This window comes from Simochromis diagramma, unplaced genomic scaffold (genome assembly GCF_900408965.1).
Source record: "Simochromis diagramma unplaced genomic scaffold, fSimDia1.1 OVJJ01000486.1, whole genome shotgun sequence".
Lineage (NCBI taxonomy): Eukaryota > Metazoa > Chordata > Actinopteri > Cichliformes > Cichlidae > Simochromis > Simochromis diagramma.
The window spans coordinates 1728366-1747449 of NW_024387047.1; the positions used below are offsets into that span (position 1 = coordinate 1728366).

A 19084-nucleotide genomic window follows, 5' to 3' on the forward strand; every position below is an offset into this window, starting at 1 on the left:
TGACCTGCTGCTCGTTGTGGAAGTGCCCAACTGAATTCAACAGGATGTAAGCAGATGTTTCACAGCAATCTCGGCTGTGTCCCATTACCTACACTAACTGTAGGCTGTATATTGTCTTTACACTGACAGTATAAAGTTGGTTTAATTACTGAATTCAGTCAGTGGATCTAAGCATCATTACCTGTAAAATAATCTATAATAATAATAAACTACAGCCACTGTGTGTATCAGTCCAACGCGTGAATTCACCACATTACTGCAAGCTAACCTGTTTATCCTGCTGTTCATGCAACATTTGTTTGCATTTATGTTCACACATCATATACAGATCCAATATGTGATTAAAATGAAGACATTTCATGTAATCTTTAAATCTGCAGTATATTAAGTGTCACTGAGCAGTTATTACATCTTTCTCCATCTCTGAGTGAATCTAGCTCTTTGACCTAATTTCTTGGCTCCTAATATTCACCCTTAAAATCTAGAAGTGGTGCAAAAATGAGCCCTTTACTCTTTGGATATGTACTGACTCCCAGAAAATTTTTTTTCCAGCAGTTGGATGCTTCAGATATTAAATCTACTTGTCTGGTGACTGTTTCCAATATACTTAAAAAATATGGCTTGATTATAATATTTCACCTTTCACTATATTATACAGCAAATTTAAAAAACAAGAAAAATGTCTACAAAAAGAACTTTGCACAGCAAAGAAAGCAAATTGGCATTGTTCGAGCTGTGAGAGTGTAACACAGAAATAACTGCCCCTTTTGGGTGGCTTAGATTGACACAACCAGGAATCAAAACAGATCATTTGGGTTGCATGACAACAAAAAAACTTTAATAACTTTTAATGTTGACAGACAGCAAAAATAACAGGAAAGTGACAGCTGTACAGACGGCACAGAAATGTAGCAGCTATTCCTAAAAGAAAAGAGGAGGAGGTCATCAGAAACACTGGCAGGTGAAGTTTAGTTAAAAAATGTACAATAAGGACAAATATATTTGAAACTGTTAAAAGGATAACATACAAATAATACAAAAAAGTCAAACTAATTGCAATAAATTAAAATATATATCACACATGTACCACATCATGTGTAATTACATGTGATTGTACAAGATACAGTTTACTAAGCTTTAAGTTAAGAGAGAAATTGTTAGCTTATAAAAATCAGGTGTGAAATCTGTACCATTGAGTAATAAGTCCTGAAACAAACTAGTTTACATCCTCTTTAAAGGAGACAACTAAAGTAGCACCACCACATCATAACGAGCGTCTCACAAGTAAGGGGACAGCGACATGAATGACTTCATTTCACACGTGAAAAAACAAAACAAAAAAGAATCCCTCACTTCTGAGTATTCTTCATTTGAAAATACAGAATCATGTCACAAGAGCAAAGCAGTCTCATCACCAGCTGTTAAATGACAGATCAAATAAATAGCAGATATCACCACTGTCATGCAGTTTCAGACAGATGCAGAAAGAGATGCAAGCAGCTTAGTACTTTCACATAACTGCCAGCAGAGGGCAGCAAAGCCTCATCCTGCTGCTCAACCTGCAGAGATTTGGCAGTCTTGTAGTCAGGCAAAACCATAAATCAGCAGGACATCAGATATGAAAATCGCATCCCAGGTTACCACAAAGTATTGAGGGGCACCATCTAGACTCATATCAGTCAGTGAGCTCATTTGTGAATATAAAATTATGTAGTAAGCGAGAAGAGTAGGATTCAGATGCTCTGACACAGCTTAGGATGCACCTCTTAAAAACAATAAAATATAAATATTAATAAACATCTTATAATTTCCACTCTGGTGTCATAATGTCATGGCGCAAGAGTCGGACATCACTGAGAAAAATCACCCCGATAATCAAAGGATGGATTTGCAACAAAATAACGTGCAGCGTGATATGAACTGCAATTTGGTCCAGTATTTGAGTGTAAACATTTGATGAGGATTTAGATTTTTGAATGAATGACTTATGAATTTGCTGTGATTTCTCAGACACACCACTGTCAACTACTGACCTTACTGACAACTTCAAGTTTCACATGTGATCTTCAATAAAAGCAGACCTGGAGTGTCAAAGAAGTGTGGTTACAGTACTCACAAGCTAACTGTTAGCTTTAACAGTATCAACGGCTTATATTAGTCCTTCAAATACACACACTCTGGCAGCTGTGTGTGAAGTATTCAACTTTTTAAACCATTTTTTAATATCTTTTCCCCATTTTCTGTTGAACGTTCATATTAAACATAGTTAAAGTTTGCCACATTTACATTTAGCATATGTAAATATAATCACTGTGAGGCAAAAGCTCAAACAGCTTCTGACTGCCCAGAATACCAAGTCTCCAAACGTTTTCGACTTTCATAAAGTAAAGGTCATATAGCTTACAAGAACAGGGTGCTTCTCCTCTGCTGGCTTCCAGAATGTAGCCAATCAGAACAAAGGGGGCTTTAAGAATGGGGCTCTTAAAGACACAATAAAATGGCTTATTTCAGACAAAGTATAAACTGAGGTGCTGCAGAATGGGGTAGCATAGGGCTAACATAAATGAGACATTTATGGACAGTAAATCATCCAAACCTGTTTTTGACTCCCAGAATAAGAATAGCAAGCTAGAAAATAAACATCCTTCAATAATTTTATATCTATATCATTATTATATTTGTCTAGTTAGCCACAGTTGTTATTAGTGTCAAGTGGGCTTCCCTGGACTTAGTCTAAACACCTGACATGATACTTAGCTAAGAAAAGAAGTAAAGTGATAAGTTTAAAAATTCTAGCATAGCTTACTGTTAGCATAGTGTTAACACAGCTTTAGCTAGTTAGCAAACAAAAAAGAAACCAAACTAGCTATGTTTCAGACTCCTTGGTAGCATAGCAATAATGCTCTTAGCTATATTTTCTTTTTAATAAAATAGCTAAAATCAGTGTAGCTAAACATCAAACAAGTATGTTGTCACAAAAAGCTAAGAAATATGCCAGTATGTACAACCTTAACCTAACTCAAAAAGGCTGATGTACATTGAACTTTAAAGAGCAAAAACGACTTTTAAGCTGCTCTCATTACAAAATTGTTGGCATCTGCTTGTAAAATGCTGATGTCAGCTTTTTCCCTGTAGTAATATTGATGTGAAGAATGGTTGTTTTCTCAGAGATAAATAGGGTCTTGTTTTATTTAGAGAGTAGACCATACAATTGACCTTTCCCCCATGAGAACATAGGGCAATACATGCAGACCAATATTCTAAGGAGCTTGGAAAGAAAGCAACTTGACTCCTTTGGGTTTCTTGAAGATGTTTTACAGCTGTGAAGCTTCTTCAGTTCTAAAACCTCTTAACAGGCCTTGTAAACTTTTCTCTGGATTATGAAAAATATTACTTTCAAACTGAGGCCCAAATAGTTACCACAATTACCACTTCAACCTAACCTGACACTACAAAATGTGTTGTTTTCATCCAGCTATTCAAGTAAGGGACATCAAATTGAAGTAAAGCGCATACCCAGACTTTGACCAGTACTTAAACAATGACAGACATCGTCAAGATTGGTTAAACACTCTTACTTGTCAGCATCTGTTGAGTTGTTAATCCTCTATAGTTTAAGCATGTCATGGTATTTGCAGTCTGAAGATAAAAAGAAATAAATGCACTTCATCATGTCCTGTTATACAAAGCTGCCGATGAGCAGTGACTGGAGTAAGATGAACATAACTGTCACATTTATGGGAATGTTTTAGACTTGGTATGTTTCTGTCACTGTTCATGTCAAAATGCTTTAATAAATAAAATGTAAAATACAAAAACTATTGACTTAAGTGACTGGGCAAATCATTTCAGTGTAAATTATTCTAAAATTTCATATATATTCAATTTAGCATTAAGATGCCAGAATGGAAACCCAATTTTAAAAATAACAGTGACACTATGTGGACTTTCCATGCTCTAGCAGGCATTTTTTTGGCCTTACACTGAATCAGAATGCTTCCACAAAAGCAGCATGTCAGAGATGTCAAAGGTAAAAGATCAAGAAAGGAAAAAGTCTTGCTGGGATCACAGCACTGACTCAATGGCTTCCGGCATAGCTTCTAAGGCTTTGGCTTGATGCGTGACTAATGGAGATGTCTCCTCCTCTGCCTGGACGTTGGCCACCGCCTCCACTCGGACTTCCGACAGCTCCCCCTCCTGTTGATGCTTCTTCATCTCCAGCTGGTTTATGTGGTGGAGGATTCCCGCGCCAAGAGCGTCGCCCTCCACGTTCACTACAGTGGTGGTACGATCTCTGTTCACAAAGAGAACATTTGTGACAAATTTTGTGATGATGATGGCATCAAGGCAGACGGAAGGTTGTACTAACAAAAGGCCTTTGCTTTTCAAAAGAAGAATTGAACTTAGTATCATAAAGAAGAACCTCTTTTTTTTAAATATGACCTATTTCCATTTGTTTGTTTAACCTATGTGTGTGTTTGCTGTAGGAAAATACTGCAGGGGTTTCTGTTGGTCCTACAGTTGGGAAACGCTGATCTAGTTGGCTTACTATACGCTAGGTGAGGTGTAGGTGTACGTGATCATCTGTAGTCTTCTATGTTTTCTAATATGACACTCACACAATCCAGTCAACAGCTAGCATGAGGGACAGGTCGTTGGTCGGCAGGCCGATGGCCTCCAGGATGATGGCAATGGTGATGATGCCACCGGCTGGGATGCCTGCTGCACCAACACTGGAGGCTGTGGCCGTCACCCTGGAAGTGTGATTCACAATGAAACACAATAAATTTCCACCTGTTTATGCCAGTAGGAAATGTTGGTGGTATTATTGCTTAATAAAAGTTTTTCTCATTCCCTTAACTTACAGGATTGTGAAGATCTGCCCAGCGTTCAGCTCGGTATTGTTGAGCTGAGCGATGAAGACGGCAGCGATGCACTGGAAGATGGCAGCGCCATCCATGTTAACCGTGGCCCCAATGGGCAGAATGAAGCGGCTGATGCGTTTGTCCACACCATTATTCTCCTCCACACACTTTATCATAGAGGGTAGAGTTGCTGAACTAATGAGAGAAGAAAAATGCAAATGAAAAAAATCTTTCTTTTTATTTTTGGTATCTGTCACACTGATTTTTGGAAGGTTTGTGTCCCATTACATCTGGCCTAAAACTAACATACCAGCAGAACACCATACCAATAGTCAAACATGGTCGTGGTGGTTTGATGATTAGGGGCTGAAGCATTAACTCCGTGTCTACCTGAAGCTCAAATTAATTATGCAGAAGGACAATAATCCAAATCACACCATCAAGTCCACCTCTGAAAGTTTTTGGAGTTGCCCATTAAAAGTCTAGATTTAAATCTGACTCTGATACTTTGGCCGTTCATGCTCAAAAACTCTCCAATTTGGCTAAATAAAAACAATTCTACAAAGAAGAGTGGAAGAAAATTCCTCCACAGTGATGATGTTCATAATAAATATGCAAATATGCAAAAAATAAGAAATCAGGAAGGGCCAAATACTGAATAAGTGTAAGACTTCACTAATATTACATGTCAACTTTTTATTTACATACATTTATATTCATTGATTTTCAGGTTCCCTGTAACAGCTCATCAGTGATTCTGCAATGTACCAGTATACCTGGAGCAGGTTGCGAAGGCAGTGGTGAAGGGTGTTATTAGGCCAGACAGGAAACTGAAGGGGTTCTTGCGCGTTAAACCAAAGTAGATGAGGGGTAGGACGATGCCTCCATGGATAACGTGGCCCAAAATCGAAGCAAAGATATATTTTCCCAGGCTGGTGACCAGAAGAACCACATCTTCCATCTCCACAATTTTACTGCCCACTAGGAACATGATGCCAAAGGGGATATACCTAAAGAGACACAGGAGAAAGGAAGAGTCAAATACAACAATAAATAGTGCAGCACAGACAGTCAATGTCTATCCTTCTTTAACTGACTAATAAATGTCATAAAATATCCCCACATTTCAATAAATTTCATCCAAGAGCACTTACCACATGATCCAGGACACCAGCACCATGGTGGCTTCGTTGAAAGCATTGAAGAAACGGATGAGTTCCTCTCCCTCGTCACCCAGTTTCCTCAGCGCCACACCAAACACCATGGCAAACAGCACCAGACCCAGAATGTTCATGCCATCTGTTTCTGTACCATAAGGGACCTAAGGCACCAAGCAGAGTCACACTGTAAGAGCCTGAGCATACTGACAAGACGGTGTTAAGAAGGGCTGTCAAAAACCTAGTTGGTTTAAGTGAAAAGGGAGCAAAACACAGAAGAGGAAAGGGTCTCCAGCCATGCAGAAGGTTTGACAAATGTATCTTGGCAAGAGCATCTGTTTTACTAAGACTTAGTGTCACTGAAAGTACATTAAAGAGCTTGAGTGGAAGAATCTTTTCTTGGAAAGTGAAGAGCTACAGCATTACCTAGGCAGTGGTTGACCGTGCAACTTTACCAAATCCCTTTCTTTTTTCATTCTGTCCATATAAAAGCAAAGTTGAATCACACAGTTTCAGCTGCCCACAAATAGCAACAATACACTTCTTCTCCTGAGTTGCTTCAGAAGAATTTACAGTTTGAGAGAATAACAACTAACAAATTTTCATGACACAGAATTAAGTTTTTTTGGCTCTCGCTCGCCTCATATTTACGTCAGCTCATATCTTAACACTAGCCACTCACTACTGTGAGGTTGTACTGTGAATGCTTGAGATTAATCCTCTGAGAACTATGACTCTCTGTAGAAAAGTTTGATCAGACTGGACCAAAGTGGTGGTCCACTGACCCATAATTCAAACTGCCTGCAAGGCTAAAATTGCTTGTTGATCCAACTTGATCCAACTTAGCTAAGAAAACAAGTTGAAACGCTTCACACAATAGGAGTTCCACACTGATAATCACACATTGAACTCTTGGATGGAACCTTATGTGTATCCTTTCATTGTGGAAAGATAAACTTGTCAAATAATAGAGCTTGTGTAGACTGCAGTAGTATATACGACACCTTTTGCGTGCTGCAGAGTGTGTATGTGCGAATGCAAAAGTCTGGAGGCAGTAGAAGTATTCAGTGAACTGGATGACAAATAGGGACAAGGACAAATCCTGTGCTCAATCCCTTTCCATTGTGCTGAGCTCTCCCACAGCTACACCAGCTTCATCCCCTGGCACTGGGGTGGGTGTGTAGGGGGCGACAGTCCACCAAGACCCACGGCACACAAATACCATGGACCAATGCCAAAATCAGATTCCCCCCACTGTTCCCCCATACTGGGTCAATGGGGACAAGCCACAGCTTCTAGGGTGAAGCATTAGGATTTAAAGATTATCCTCAAAATTTAACAAGTTATATAATCAAATAGAGTAACTTATAAAACTTCTCTTTGCTCTTTAACGATCCTCGAGTACAAACAAGCTACTTGAGTGCAGTGCTACTAAAAGCCTTTAAAAGTGCTTCCTTGTATTAACTAACAGGATGCTGCTGTGGTACAAGCCTAAAAAGGCTTTTGTACTATTCCCTAAATGCTTTTGTTTAGCAGTCTGTGTACCATTATGCATCTGTTAGCCGGCTTCCGATCGTCTGTCTCTCCTGCTGACAAATAAGCAAAGCCATCATACACTTGTCTATGATGCAACATCCACTACGAGTAGCAGGCAAGTGGCAATCAAGAAATCTGGTGCTGGTCCTCTGTCAGGATTTTGTTTTTCCTTCCTAGTAAAGACCAGCACATCATGTTGCCTCACATCAGGCATGCAGGTCATCTTGCTGGGTCAAGATGACCTGCATGGTGGCCGACACCTGCATGTAATCGTAAGGGCCTGGTTGCTACAACAGTTACTGTGTGAAACTCCACTTTTGTCTTTCACCTTTTTGTCCTGCCTCCCCTCACGCTGCGGATGGCCACCCCTCCCTGAGCCTGGTTCTGCTGGAGGTTTCTTCTTGTAAAAGGGAGTTTTCCCTTCCCACTGTTGCTGAAATGCTTGCTTATAGGGGGCGTCATCTGATTATTGGGGTTTTCTCCCTCTTATTGTATATATAATATATAAAGCACCTCGAGACAGCTATTGTTGTGATTTGGCACTGTAGCTTATGAAGCCATTGTAGTAATATAGTTTTGTTGCCTGGCGATCAAAAAGAAAAAAAAAAGCGCTCAGGACAAAGATGCCTTTAGCTAACTCAGACTGCTGAAGCTTCATATAAGCTTATATTAAAAAGTATTCAGTATTTACTAGATTTATTTAGCCTGCGGTTCTTTTCTAGTGTTGTCACAGTATGGAATAATAACTTGTGTGGAGAAGTGGAAAACATGTGAGCACTAGATAAAGATAACTGCACTATATGAGTCCAGCATGCTTTTTAGTAGCAGAAGAAAATGCATGGATGGATGGTAAATGCAAAAAACCCTGCAATCTGCAGATCACATAAGATCTCTTCTGGTATTTGCAATTCCCATGTTTACGCTTGTCCACACTTTTAAGAGAAGAGAGATAAAGCCTTGTTTTTTTTTCCTTCATATTAACCCTGAAACACTAACGTCTGCTGACTTTCATCCACATGCTGAATAATATATAGAAAAATTCATAGATAGATAGATAGATAGATAGATAGATAGATAGATAGATAGATAGATAGATAGATAGATAGATAGATAGATAGATATAGATAGTGATAGTGTCAGTCTACACAGTTGTGTTCTAAAGTTACTAAGTGACTTGTTTTTCCCTTTTTGAACACCTTTTATCTATAAAATCAGATTATGACATCAAGAAATTATAAGAAATATATCAATACTTAGAATTTAAGAGTACTAAAACTAGTACTAGAAGCACTCATTGAGTAAAGTAATATTTATCTAACGATTATTTGGCACCAGTGAGCTAAAGACAGATTAAAAACTCATAAATAAAAACGACTGGCCTTTAGCCTTATTTGTAGTGATTGTACTGTTCACATGGCTATCAGCATTTCACCATCAGCCTTGACCCTCTTTCCCAAAACCAGCTCTTTCATTAGACGTGCACATACTGCTTATTCAGTGGTTTTGCACCCACGGGTGACTGACATACAAACAAGGTGCTCAGAGCAAACATGTACCTCAAGGATGGACGATGGCTCAACCTCCTGTTGACAGAGGTAACTGTTTGATGAGAGCACTTTCCTTTCGTAATCTGGTACTTGCAAAACTTCACGCAACAGACGTTCCCAGCTTTTACCTTTTGGTAGAGGGTCGTCCCATTGGTATCATTCCCCACAGCAACCATCTTGTAGTCTGTTGCGTACTGTAACATAAAGAAAGAAACATGTGCTTGTTTATTTTGTTGTATTGCTGAAATAAATTAATGTTTTTAGAAATTGAATTCTAATCTAATATGACATCTGTACAGTTGCTTTTTGAATAATCAGGTGCAACTGTTTTAAATAGTACATTTTACAGACATTGCTGAGGAACAGGGCATCTATCTGAGCAGAGATGTCACAAAAGGGAACCCACAAGCTGCCACTGACCCCCTTTTTAAAATATGATAGATGTTTCTTATACCAGTCTTCCTCGGGGGTTTTATTTTCTGATTTCCCATGGGCCTCTTCTTGGTTGCGCAGGTTTAAAAAATCCTGGACATTTTCAGGCTATGAGTAGTTCACTGTGTCAGTACTTTTTGTAGGAGACTTGGGACCCCATTGGACACGGTCCACTGATGTTCAGTCTTTTCAGTAAACAGAACTGCAACAATGCCCCCTTTCCCTCAAAGCATTTCTTTAGACACCCCTATAGGGTAGAGGTTTCCAACATCTCCTAAAGATCTATATGAGCTTAAAAAAGTCTTGGTTCTTAAACGATCTTGGGCATGTAGGCACACAGAGTAGATGGGTATAGTCTCAAATGAAAAAGCCAGCTATCCAAGAATCCAAATCTCACACATCATTTGTTTAAACGTCTGTTTAAACATCGAGCTGCCTGTCATTTTGTGTAAATCCCCCCTCTCCTCTGCTTTCTTGGTCTAATCCACTGTTGGAGCCGTTCCCACGGGGGGCTCTACCACAGCATATACTGAGTGTGTGGGGGTACACTGAACTCTGTAACCTGGCTTCACTTTAAACACTTTTTCACTCTTTCGGTGAGAAATAACTGACTTATTTGTGTGTGTGTTTGTGTGTGTGTGTGTGTAATTTACAGGTGTGGTTTAGGAGAAGTTTAAGGTTTGATGAAGTGTGTCTGTGCGTGATTAAAAGAGTGTGAACATGCTTTCCTTTCTCCCTGTGTGTGCATGTGTGTATAGTTCATTTCTATCACTTCATCTCCAAATATTGAATTTTCCAGGTCCTTGTTTTAGCTGTAACAGCCAGGATGTTGTGCGATGGAGCGGCCCGTGTTGAGGAGTACCGAGGCGAGGTGGGTTGCTAGGCTAGCTTTAATGGAATGGTTTCGCCATGGTAACGGCTGGTGAGGGACAAGAAAAAGAGGTGTTCGGGTGAACAGGGGAGCGCTGCGGACCCTATTCTGGATGTCTCCTCATTAAGAGGCTCTTGGTGCTCTAACCAGGATTTATGGCAACTCTAAATGGATTTGTAGGAGCATCCGTGTGGTTGGGAAAATAAATTTGAATGAACAATCTGCACGAGACACAGGTGATACAGGAAAGAGGACAGAAAGAGGAGGATAAAAGGTGTGTGTGTCTGCATGTGTGGGGGTGGGCAGGAAGTAAGGAGCTGGCACTCACAGAACGAAAGGCAGCAGCCACCAAGTTTGCTGGAAACAAATTCCTGAGAACGGAAGCAAAAACAAGTTAGCGCCACAGAAAATTACAGTCATCTCAGTCCTGTTCTCCAGTGTGAGCCACTTTATCTGAACAAATGGTAAAAGGCCAACATCTACAACAAGATTGGACAAGTGTTTCAGAATCATGTGGCTATCCCACCCGAACAGTAAATTCTCAACAGGATTGGTTTATCATCGTCGTATCTTGGCCTTTTTCCCAGGATCCTCCCTAAAGTTTGCAGCCCAAACTCCCTGATAAAACATGTTCGGACACGAACCTGCTGTCTGTTTCAGCTTTTCGTAAAGCAAATTAGCGAGGTCTTACCTAGGGTTAGTTATCTTTCCCTGGAGCTTTCACTGTTCTCCAGTCAACTAAAGGTAAAGCAAAGTCAGGCAGATGCGGAAAATAAAATTAGACTAAATTTAATCGCTTTATACTTTTCAAACTCTAACTCAAGCACTGCAAGTCTCACACACTACTCAGTTTCTGGTACAAAACTGATGCACAGTGTAGTGAAGATTCATATTTTCTTAAGTTTTCTTTTAATTAATTTCCTTTCTATTCTTTCTTCATCATTATTTGGCTGCTGTTCTTTTGTCAACTGCTCGACAAACTTTACTTGAGGTCTGTATTACCATAGCAAAAGGCTACAAAATTTCTTGGCAACACGTTCCAATAGTGACTGAGATATTTTGCCAACATGAAGCACTACTAACAGTGTCACTACTACTAAGAGTGTCAGTACAATCTTGTGTCTAACATGGTCACAAGAAGCACTCACAGGAGAACACTGATTGCAACTGAGATTATCTTAGATGTTACTTTGACATGTCTCGATGCATTCTCAATGATCCAGGTAAGGAAATCCCTAAAAGTTTTCTGTTCATCAGTCGAGACTGAAGAAGTCACTTGTCACTGTCTCTCACTGAAAATGCTACGTCCAGATGAACAGAATCAACTTTTTGGGAGTTACTTTGTCAAGTAACATCCACCTAAATGCTGCTGCAGGCCAAGCACACTTTCTGAATGCCAGAAAGTCCCCGATGGCAACATCTTGCAACTTGTCAAAGAGTGCACGGCATTCATCCTGCACCTGAATTTACCAGATTGCCAGAATCTGAATATCACAGAGTATAAGTGACGTTGCTGGTTAGCGATCAGGTACACCTGTATGTAGTCCATAATACTGGATTTTGGATCAGCAATAGACACACAGTATTGCTGTTTTGTTTTTTCCATAATTTGAATCATGACAGTAATAACAGCATGGGAAATGTGACATAATCACAATAGTCAGTTACTAAAAGACAGTGAGGAACAATAGGAGTAATTTGGCACTGAGATGATTTTTTTGTCTTTGATATTTATGGAAACCTCAGTAATGCAGAGGATAATAACCAGAATTACAGGGAGTTTATTATTCATCCTCAAAGTGAACAGCCTACTTTGGTTCATTATCCCTTTTGTCGTTATAAATCCCTCATTCAAACATTTTCTTGACAGATTGTCACAGACAGAGTGTCAAGGAGTTTATTTTCACTACTGTAAGATAATCATGCAGGGATTACTAGAAGCCTGCAGGCCCTTTCTACGTACTGCTGTGTGTTTGTTGTAACGTTATCCTCTGGGGTCACACTGTATTGTGCAAAGAAATACAGGCTTTGCTCACATCTATTCCCATGGCCAGACCAGAGCCAAGCAATTCAGCTCATAGCACCATGACCCCGTCAACTCTGCCTTGAGTTCAGGGACAAATGCTGCTTCAGCTGTTGAATATCTCAGCTCCCCAGGACACGCTGGCAGGTAGCCACAATATTTTCACTTAGTCTTTTCTTTCCTTTCCTGATGTTGCAAACAAGTGATATGTTTTTGCAACCCAAGATTCCCTAAATTCTTTTCCTTTATATGAAGGCAGTCAGGTTTCATCCTAGCACATGACCACAGCGAGAATCTGGATTAAGCCTGGGAACCCAGAAGTGAGCTGGCATGATTTTCCCAGAGTCTCCCTAGAGGCCCACTGTCTCTCTGTGGACTGATGTTACATAATAGCTTGACTTTCTAATTAATCGAAGCCAAGTATCATGAATGATCATTTCAAGGCCTAATTCAAATCCAATGATGTGATCTGAAACGACCCGTCTGTCTGTTGCTGGTTCTTCTGGTTTTTAGATGGCACTTAATGCAACAGTTTACAGGTTTTTCTACTGGATGGACACATCCAGCCAGTAGATTTAGTGGTATAAATTTGTGCTTCAGCTTTGATGAGAACATTTTTGAATTTTTATTAATGTATAACTCACTATTAAATAGCTGATGTGTGTGGCTGTGAATTGTCCTCCTACAGTTTATGAATGCAGGTTACTTCCCAAACTTGCTAGCTTTAGCCTCTCGTTAAGATACGTTCACTTTTGGCAGTAAACGCCAATATAGTCCTAGCTAAAATGCTAAAATGCTAACAGTAAATCTTCAAAATGCAAAGTGCAGAAACCTCAGCCTTATTAAGAAGATGAAAATAAAATGCTTATTAGTTTCTTAAATTAGCGAGCATTAGCTTTCCATGCCTTAAATAGTTAGCTGCTATCAAGCGGAATTGGTAAGCATGTTTCAGAAACAAGTTAAAACAATCCAAAATCTACAGGGAGTGCAGAATTATTAGGCAAATGAGTATTTTGTCCACATCATCCTCTTCATGCATGTTGTCTTACTCCAAGCTGTATAGGCTCGAAAGCCTACTACCAACTAAGCATATTAGGTGATGTGCATCTCTGTAATGAGAAGGGGTGTGGTCTAATGACATCAACACCCTATATCAGGTGTGCATAATTATTAGGCAACGTCCTTTCCTTTGGCAAAATGGGTCAAAAGAAGGACTTGACAGGCTCAGAAAAGTCAAAAATAGTGAGATATCTTGCAGAGGGATGCAGCAGTCTCAAAATTGCAAAGCTTCTGAAGCGTGATCATCGAACAATCAAGCGTTTCATTCAAAATAGTCAACAGGGTCGCAAGAAGCGTGTGGAAAAACCAAGGCGCAAAATAACTGCCCATGAACTGAGAAAAGTCAAGCGTGCAGCTGCCAAGATGCCACTTGCCACCAGTTTGGCCATATTTCAGAGCTGCAACATCACTGGAGTGCCCAAAAGCACAAGGTGTGCAATACTCAGAGACATGGCCAAGGTAAGAAAGGCTGAAAGACGACCACCACTGAACAAGACACACAAGCTGAAACGTCAAGACTGGGCCAAGAAATATCTCAAGACTGGTTTTTCTAAGGTTTTATGGACTGATGAAATGAGAGTGAGTCTTGATGGGCCAGATGGATGGGCCCGTGGCTGGATTGGTAAAGGGCAGAGAACTCCAGTCCGACTCAGACGCCAGCAAGGTGGAGGTGGAGTACTGGTTTGGGCTGGTATCATCAAAGATGAGCTTGTGGGGCCTTTTCGGGTTGAGGATGGAGTCAAGCTCAACTCCCAGTCCTACTGCCAGTTTCTGGAAGACACCTTCTTCAAGCAGTGGTACAGGAAGAAGTCTGCATCCTTCAAGAAAAACATGATTTTCATGCAGGACAATGCTCCATCACACGCGTCCAAGTACTCCACAGCGTGGCTGGCAAGAAAGGGTATAAAAGAAGAAAAACTAATGACATGGCCACCTTGTTCACCTGATCTGAACCCCATTGAGAACCTGTGGTCCATCATCAAATGTGAGATTTACAAGGAGGGAAAACAGTACACCTCTCTGAACAGTGTCTGGGAGGCTGTGGTTGCTGCTGCACGCAATGTTGATGGTGAACAGATCAAAACACTGACAGAATCCATGGATGGCAGGCTTTTGAGTGTCCTTGCAAAGAAAGGTGGCTATATTGGTCGCTGATTTGTTTTTGTTTTGTTTTTGAATGTCAGAAATGTATATTTGTGAATGTGGAGATGTTATATTGGTTTCACTGGTAAAAATAAATAATTGAAATGGGTATATATTTGTTTTTTGTTAAGTTGCCTAATAATTATGCACAGTAATAGTCACCTGCACACACAGATATCCCCCTAAAATAGCTAAAACTAAAAACAAACTAAAAACTACTTCCAAAAACATTCAGCTTTGATATTAATGAGTTTTTTGGGTTCATTGAGAACATGGTTGTTGTTCAATAATAAAATTATTCCTCAAAAATACAACTTTCCTAATAATTCTGCACTCCCTGTACGTTTAGTCCTAAAAGCTAGCAAAGAAAAGCTAAAATATAGAGAGGTTATTTAAAAAAGGGGCAGGCTAGCAAGCCACAAAGCTAACACCAGCGTTTTGATACTTTGACACAAATAAAACTGACTGGCTGAACCTTCAGGTTTTTAGTCAAACACCACGTGCCTGGTAGTGCACTGAATAAACAGACCATCTGGAGTGGGGGGGAAATAATGTAATACCCTGTGATATGACACGTGTTTATGGAACATAGACAGCAGAAAGCATGGACAAAGCTTTTGGGTGGGAAAAATGAAACCATTGCTGAAGTGTCTTAAACCTGCATTCAGTCCACCAGGTGTTGATACAGTATCTGTGGTTTCAAAAAGTCTTGTGGAAGTTTATGGGAAAATAGCATTGTGAGTAAATGTTTCCAATGAAGTCTGTTGTGTAAATTGTGGCTGTACTATGTTTCGAAAAGAAGGAATATCTACGCTATGCTCATTGGCTAAAGGCTTGTGATTTAGAAGTTGTTAGGCAATGTGTGAGTGGTTTCACAGTCAGACCTGCCCCACCTCATCCCATATTTGAAGCCGAGATGAAGTCGAGACAGCAGAAACTAATCTTGAGGCTTGACAGACTTCAGAAAGCAACAGGGGCAACGTCACAACAGCCACCATCTTTCACACGGTCTATATCAAGAAAATGCACAGTGATTTATCTGGTACTAAGACCAGCCCCCCTCAACCTGCTCCACCTGCAAAGTTAAATGTTAGCTTTTTCAATAGTACCTGAATCAGAAACTTGTTAAAATGAATATTCCCAAAATATTCTTACTTTCTGAATCAATAGCTTTGCTCAAATAAATGAACCTTAGTCTATATGTAGCAGAAAACAACACTCTCTTCACTGGACTTAGCTTTTGCGTTCTGTCCTGTTCTGATGTAACCCACTGTGAAATTTACACCATCTGAATACCTGCAAAAGCATAAAGTATGAGAAATAACAGCAGCATGTCCACCTGCTATCATGATAAGGGAGATGTGATAGCTGTTTGCACTACAGTCTGCTACAGGCTCTGCACCTCTTTGCCTTCCCCAAAATACATCCTACTATTTCAACAGCTGTCAGCTTTCCCTCACACTGTGGGAACTTATTATTAACCACTGAAGGCTGCTGAAGAACACTGATATTTATAGGCTAGCAGCAAAGCTTCCATGAACAACTGCCATGCTGGAAAAAAAATCAACCAACTTTACAAGGAGTTGAGTTGAAAATTGTACCACAGAACCTCTACCTGTATAATCAAGAGTTTGCCCCAAAGACACTGTGTCTCTTCATAATCAGCGAAAAGCCATCAGTAGATTTTTTATTTGTGCTTATTTGTCCCCTGGAAGCCATCAGACTGCAATCTGGGCTCTATAAAGTATCCCCTATCGGGCACATTTGTGTGTAACAGTGGGGTCAAGATACACTCTTAACAGTGGCAGCTAACTTAGGTTAAAAATAATCCATAATTACAGGTACTTATGTTATGGCATGGTGTCGATCAGATGTGACATGACTCTGCAAAGGTCTGCTGTGCAACCCTCCTTTCCCTGCTGTAAGTGGCACTTACAGCTCCTCTAATTACATCAGAGGTTAGACAAGCATTTGTAGCAGCATGGCATTGTAAAGCGGCAATCAACTATTTAAAAGCAAGAAGGGCTTTAAATACTTTAAGTAAAAGTACTCATTGATACAGTCATCGGATTGCAGTGAAGGTGGAGCAGACTTTTAGTAAAACTGACATCTGCTTTCTGATACAGCTCTGAAAATGAAGTGCAGAGGGTTACAGGTGATGGAGGTAAAACTAACTATTAGGCTACACTGAAACGTAAAGTTCTTTAAGACGAGTGCAGTGTGCCCACTCTCAATCTGAGTGGGAACATTAAAACACTTTTAACTGTTAGGCAAAGCTCTCCATCCACATCAGAGCAGCAGACTGAACTGTCAGTGGAAGATTCGACCTGAACATATAAAGCACTGTTTACAGATACACTGCAGGATACACTGACCTGCTCCACGGGGTCACTCGGATTGTGACATTGATCTTAAACACTTCCAAACAGGACCACCGTTGAAATCTTACTATAACTGTAATCACACTCATTTAGATAGTACGCAGATAAAGTCTGCTACAGTGGCAGAGAGGACTTGGTTGTTTCAGTGGCGCACATGTGAGGCTTACTACAGCAGCCGTAGCCTTACTGAGCGTGTGCGCACGCATGCCTAGGATGACTGCGAGCGTGGAGCCATTCGTGTGTGTAACTAACCAGCATTCCCAAACCGCCCCGAGGCACGCTGTGCCACAGTTCCCATCAGATTCACTAGAGTACAGCACACAAATCCCCTTCTTGCCCCACTACCCTCTAACATGCTACCGTGTGCGCTGTTTAAGGCGGTTAAAGAGGGCTCTTTACCTGGCCAGATCTAAGAAGGAGTCGGTGGTCTCCTTGTTGTTGCTGACGCTCTCCAGTCCCAGGTTGTTGGTGTTCAGGGCTCCCGCGCCCACTCCGGGTTTGATGATGAAAGCCAGGGCTACCCCGATCCCCGAGGCGATCAGCGTGGTCACCAGAAAGTAGGCGACTGCGATGCCCCCCAGCTTGCCCAGGGAGCGAGTGTCCAGGCTGGCGGCCCCCGATACGAGACTGCAGACGACGAGGGGCAAAATGATCATCTTCAGCATCCGGAGGAGCATCTCACCGGGGAAGGCGAAGTAGGTCATCTGCGCTTTGGTCAGGTTCATGCTGCGGACCATCATCCCGAGCCCGACGCCCACCAGCACGCCCGACACCGTCAAGATCACCAGCAGGTTCTTTCTCAGAAACTCCATCAGCTTTTCTCCGAGGCTCTTCTGCGAGCCCTTCTCCAGGATCTGGTCTGTGGATGCTGAGCCGGGCATGGCGTGTCCGTTTATCTCGCTCTTTTTCTCCATTTTTAATTTTTTCTATTATCTCCGATGCGGCGTGGAAAGCCCAGTCCGGTTTCAGACAGCGTGGGTAGGACACACGTTTCTGTGAAGGCTGGTCCGGCGTTCAACTCTGAGCGCAGAAGCGGCAGGGCGAGCCAATGGAGAGTGAGCGACGACACAAAAAGCCAAGTGGAACATGCGCACAAAAGGGGGTACTTTATACCAAAAGCAAATGATGCAAGAGCGTGGGATATTGCCAGGGTCCAGTACTGAATAAATAACTGAGGTTTTTATGATTGAAACAGCAGACAAAAAGCCATTCCACCGGAGTGCGCGCTCTGCTGCTTTTCTTGTCTTCTTCCTAATAATGCAAACACATGAAAGCACCCTTTCACATCACTCATTTTCTGCACTCTTTGGAAAGCCCGCCCGAATCTTGGGCTTAGGACGAGAGCATCCTATTTCATGTCTGCTTTTAGTTATTCACTATAAATATTTACGCCCATAGGTATTTTAGTGAAATAGCTGTCTTCTCTTCATTTTCACACGGATTTGTTTCTCTAACGGGCAGAAATAGTGCAGTGGGCCGTGTCTGTCTCAGCCTTTTTGGCATGGTAATGAGATTAATCGTGATCTGTCACAAACCCGTGCTGCTGCATGCTGATAATAAAATAACTGTTACTGTTTGCAATATTATGGATATTTTAGGAGCTTTATTAAACTTTTTTTCTGTTAAAGTATCGTTTTTACTCATAAATCCTTTCTGCATGCAATTTAAAATTTTTATTTTAATCTTTTATTATAATTATTTTTATTTTTATTTACAAGCCTTTAATAGTCAGTGGAATACAAGATCTGCTCTTGAAGCAAGCGACCAATCAGGGTGCAAAAATGAGAATAGTGGATGGAGAGCAGAGGCCTGTCAGCACCATGGTCAGCGCTATGCGGCTCCTAGAGGGCGCTATTCACCAGCTCCTTTCACCTTTTCTTTTCTTAAAGCGTCACATTTAGACGGAACAGCAGCGACAGGGAAAAATATTTCCATCATTTTAAAGGTTCAACAGTCTCTTCTGTTGGAAGATAAGAACTGTTAGGTTTGCTCACGTTTACTAGTGAGACTCTCTGTTGCACTGCTGGTGTTTGACCACAAGGTGATCCCATTGGAGAGCAGTTGGTTTAG

At 40.9% G+C, this 19084-nt stretch overlaps 1 protein-coding gene and 1 long non-coding RNA gene across 2 annotated transcripts; one reads left to right on the forward strand and one right to left on the reverse strand.

Moving 5' to 3' along the window:
• Positions 1–833: 833 nt before the first annotated feature.
• On the reverse strand, positions 834–18098 carry slc1a4 (solute carrier family 1 member 4). The gene is made up of 8 exons (XM_040044744.1): positions 17414–18098; positions 10737–10779; positions 9234–9299; positions 6020–6186; positions 5642–5875; positions 4866–5060; positions 4620–4754; positions 834–4294 (listed from the first exon to the last, which is right to left on the reverse strand). The coding sequence occupies exons 1-8, from the start codon at positions 17926–17928 to the stop codon at positions 4066–4068; spliced, it is 1584 nt and encodes a 527-aa protein (XP_039900678.1). The 5' UTR covers positions 17929–18098; the 3' UTR covers positions 834–4065.
• On the forward strand, positions 7537–14578 carry LOC120741723. The gene is made up of 3 exons (XR_005697670.1): positions 7537–7641; positions 10793–10801; positions 14568–14578. It is a non-coding gene; the product is annotated as an uncharacterized LOC120741723 (long non-coding RNA).
• Positions 18099–19084: the final 986 nt, after the last annotated feature.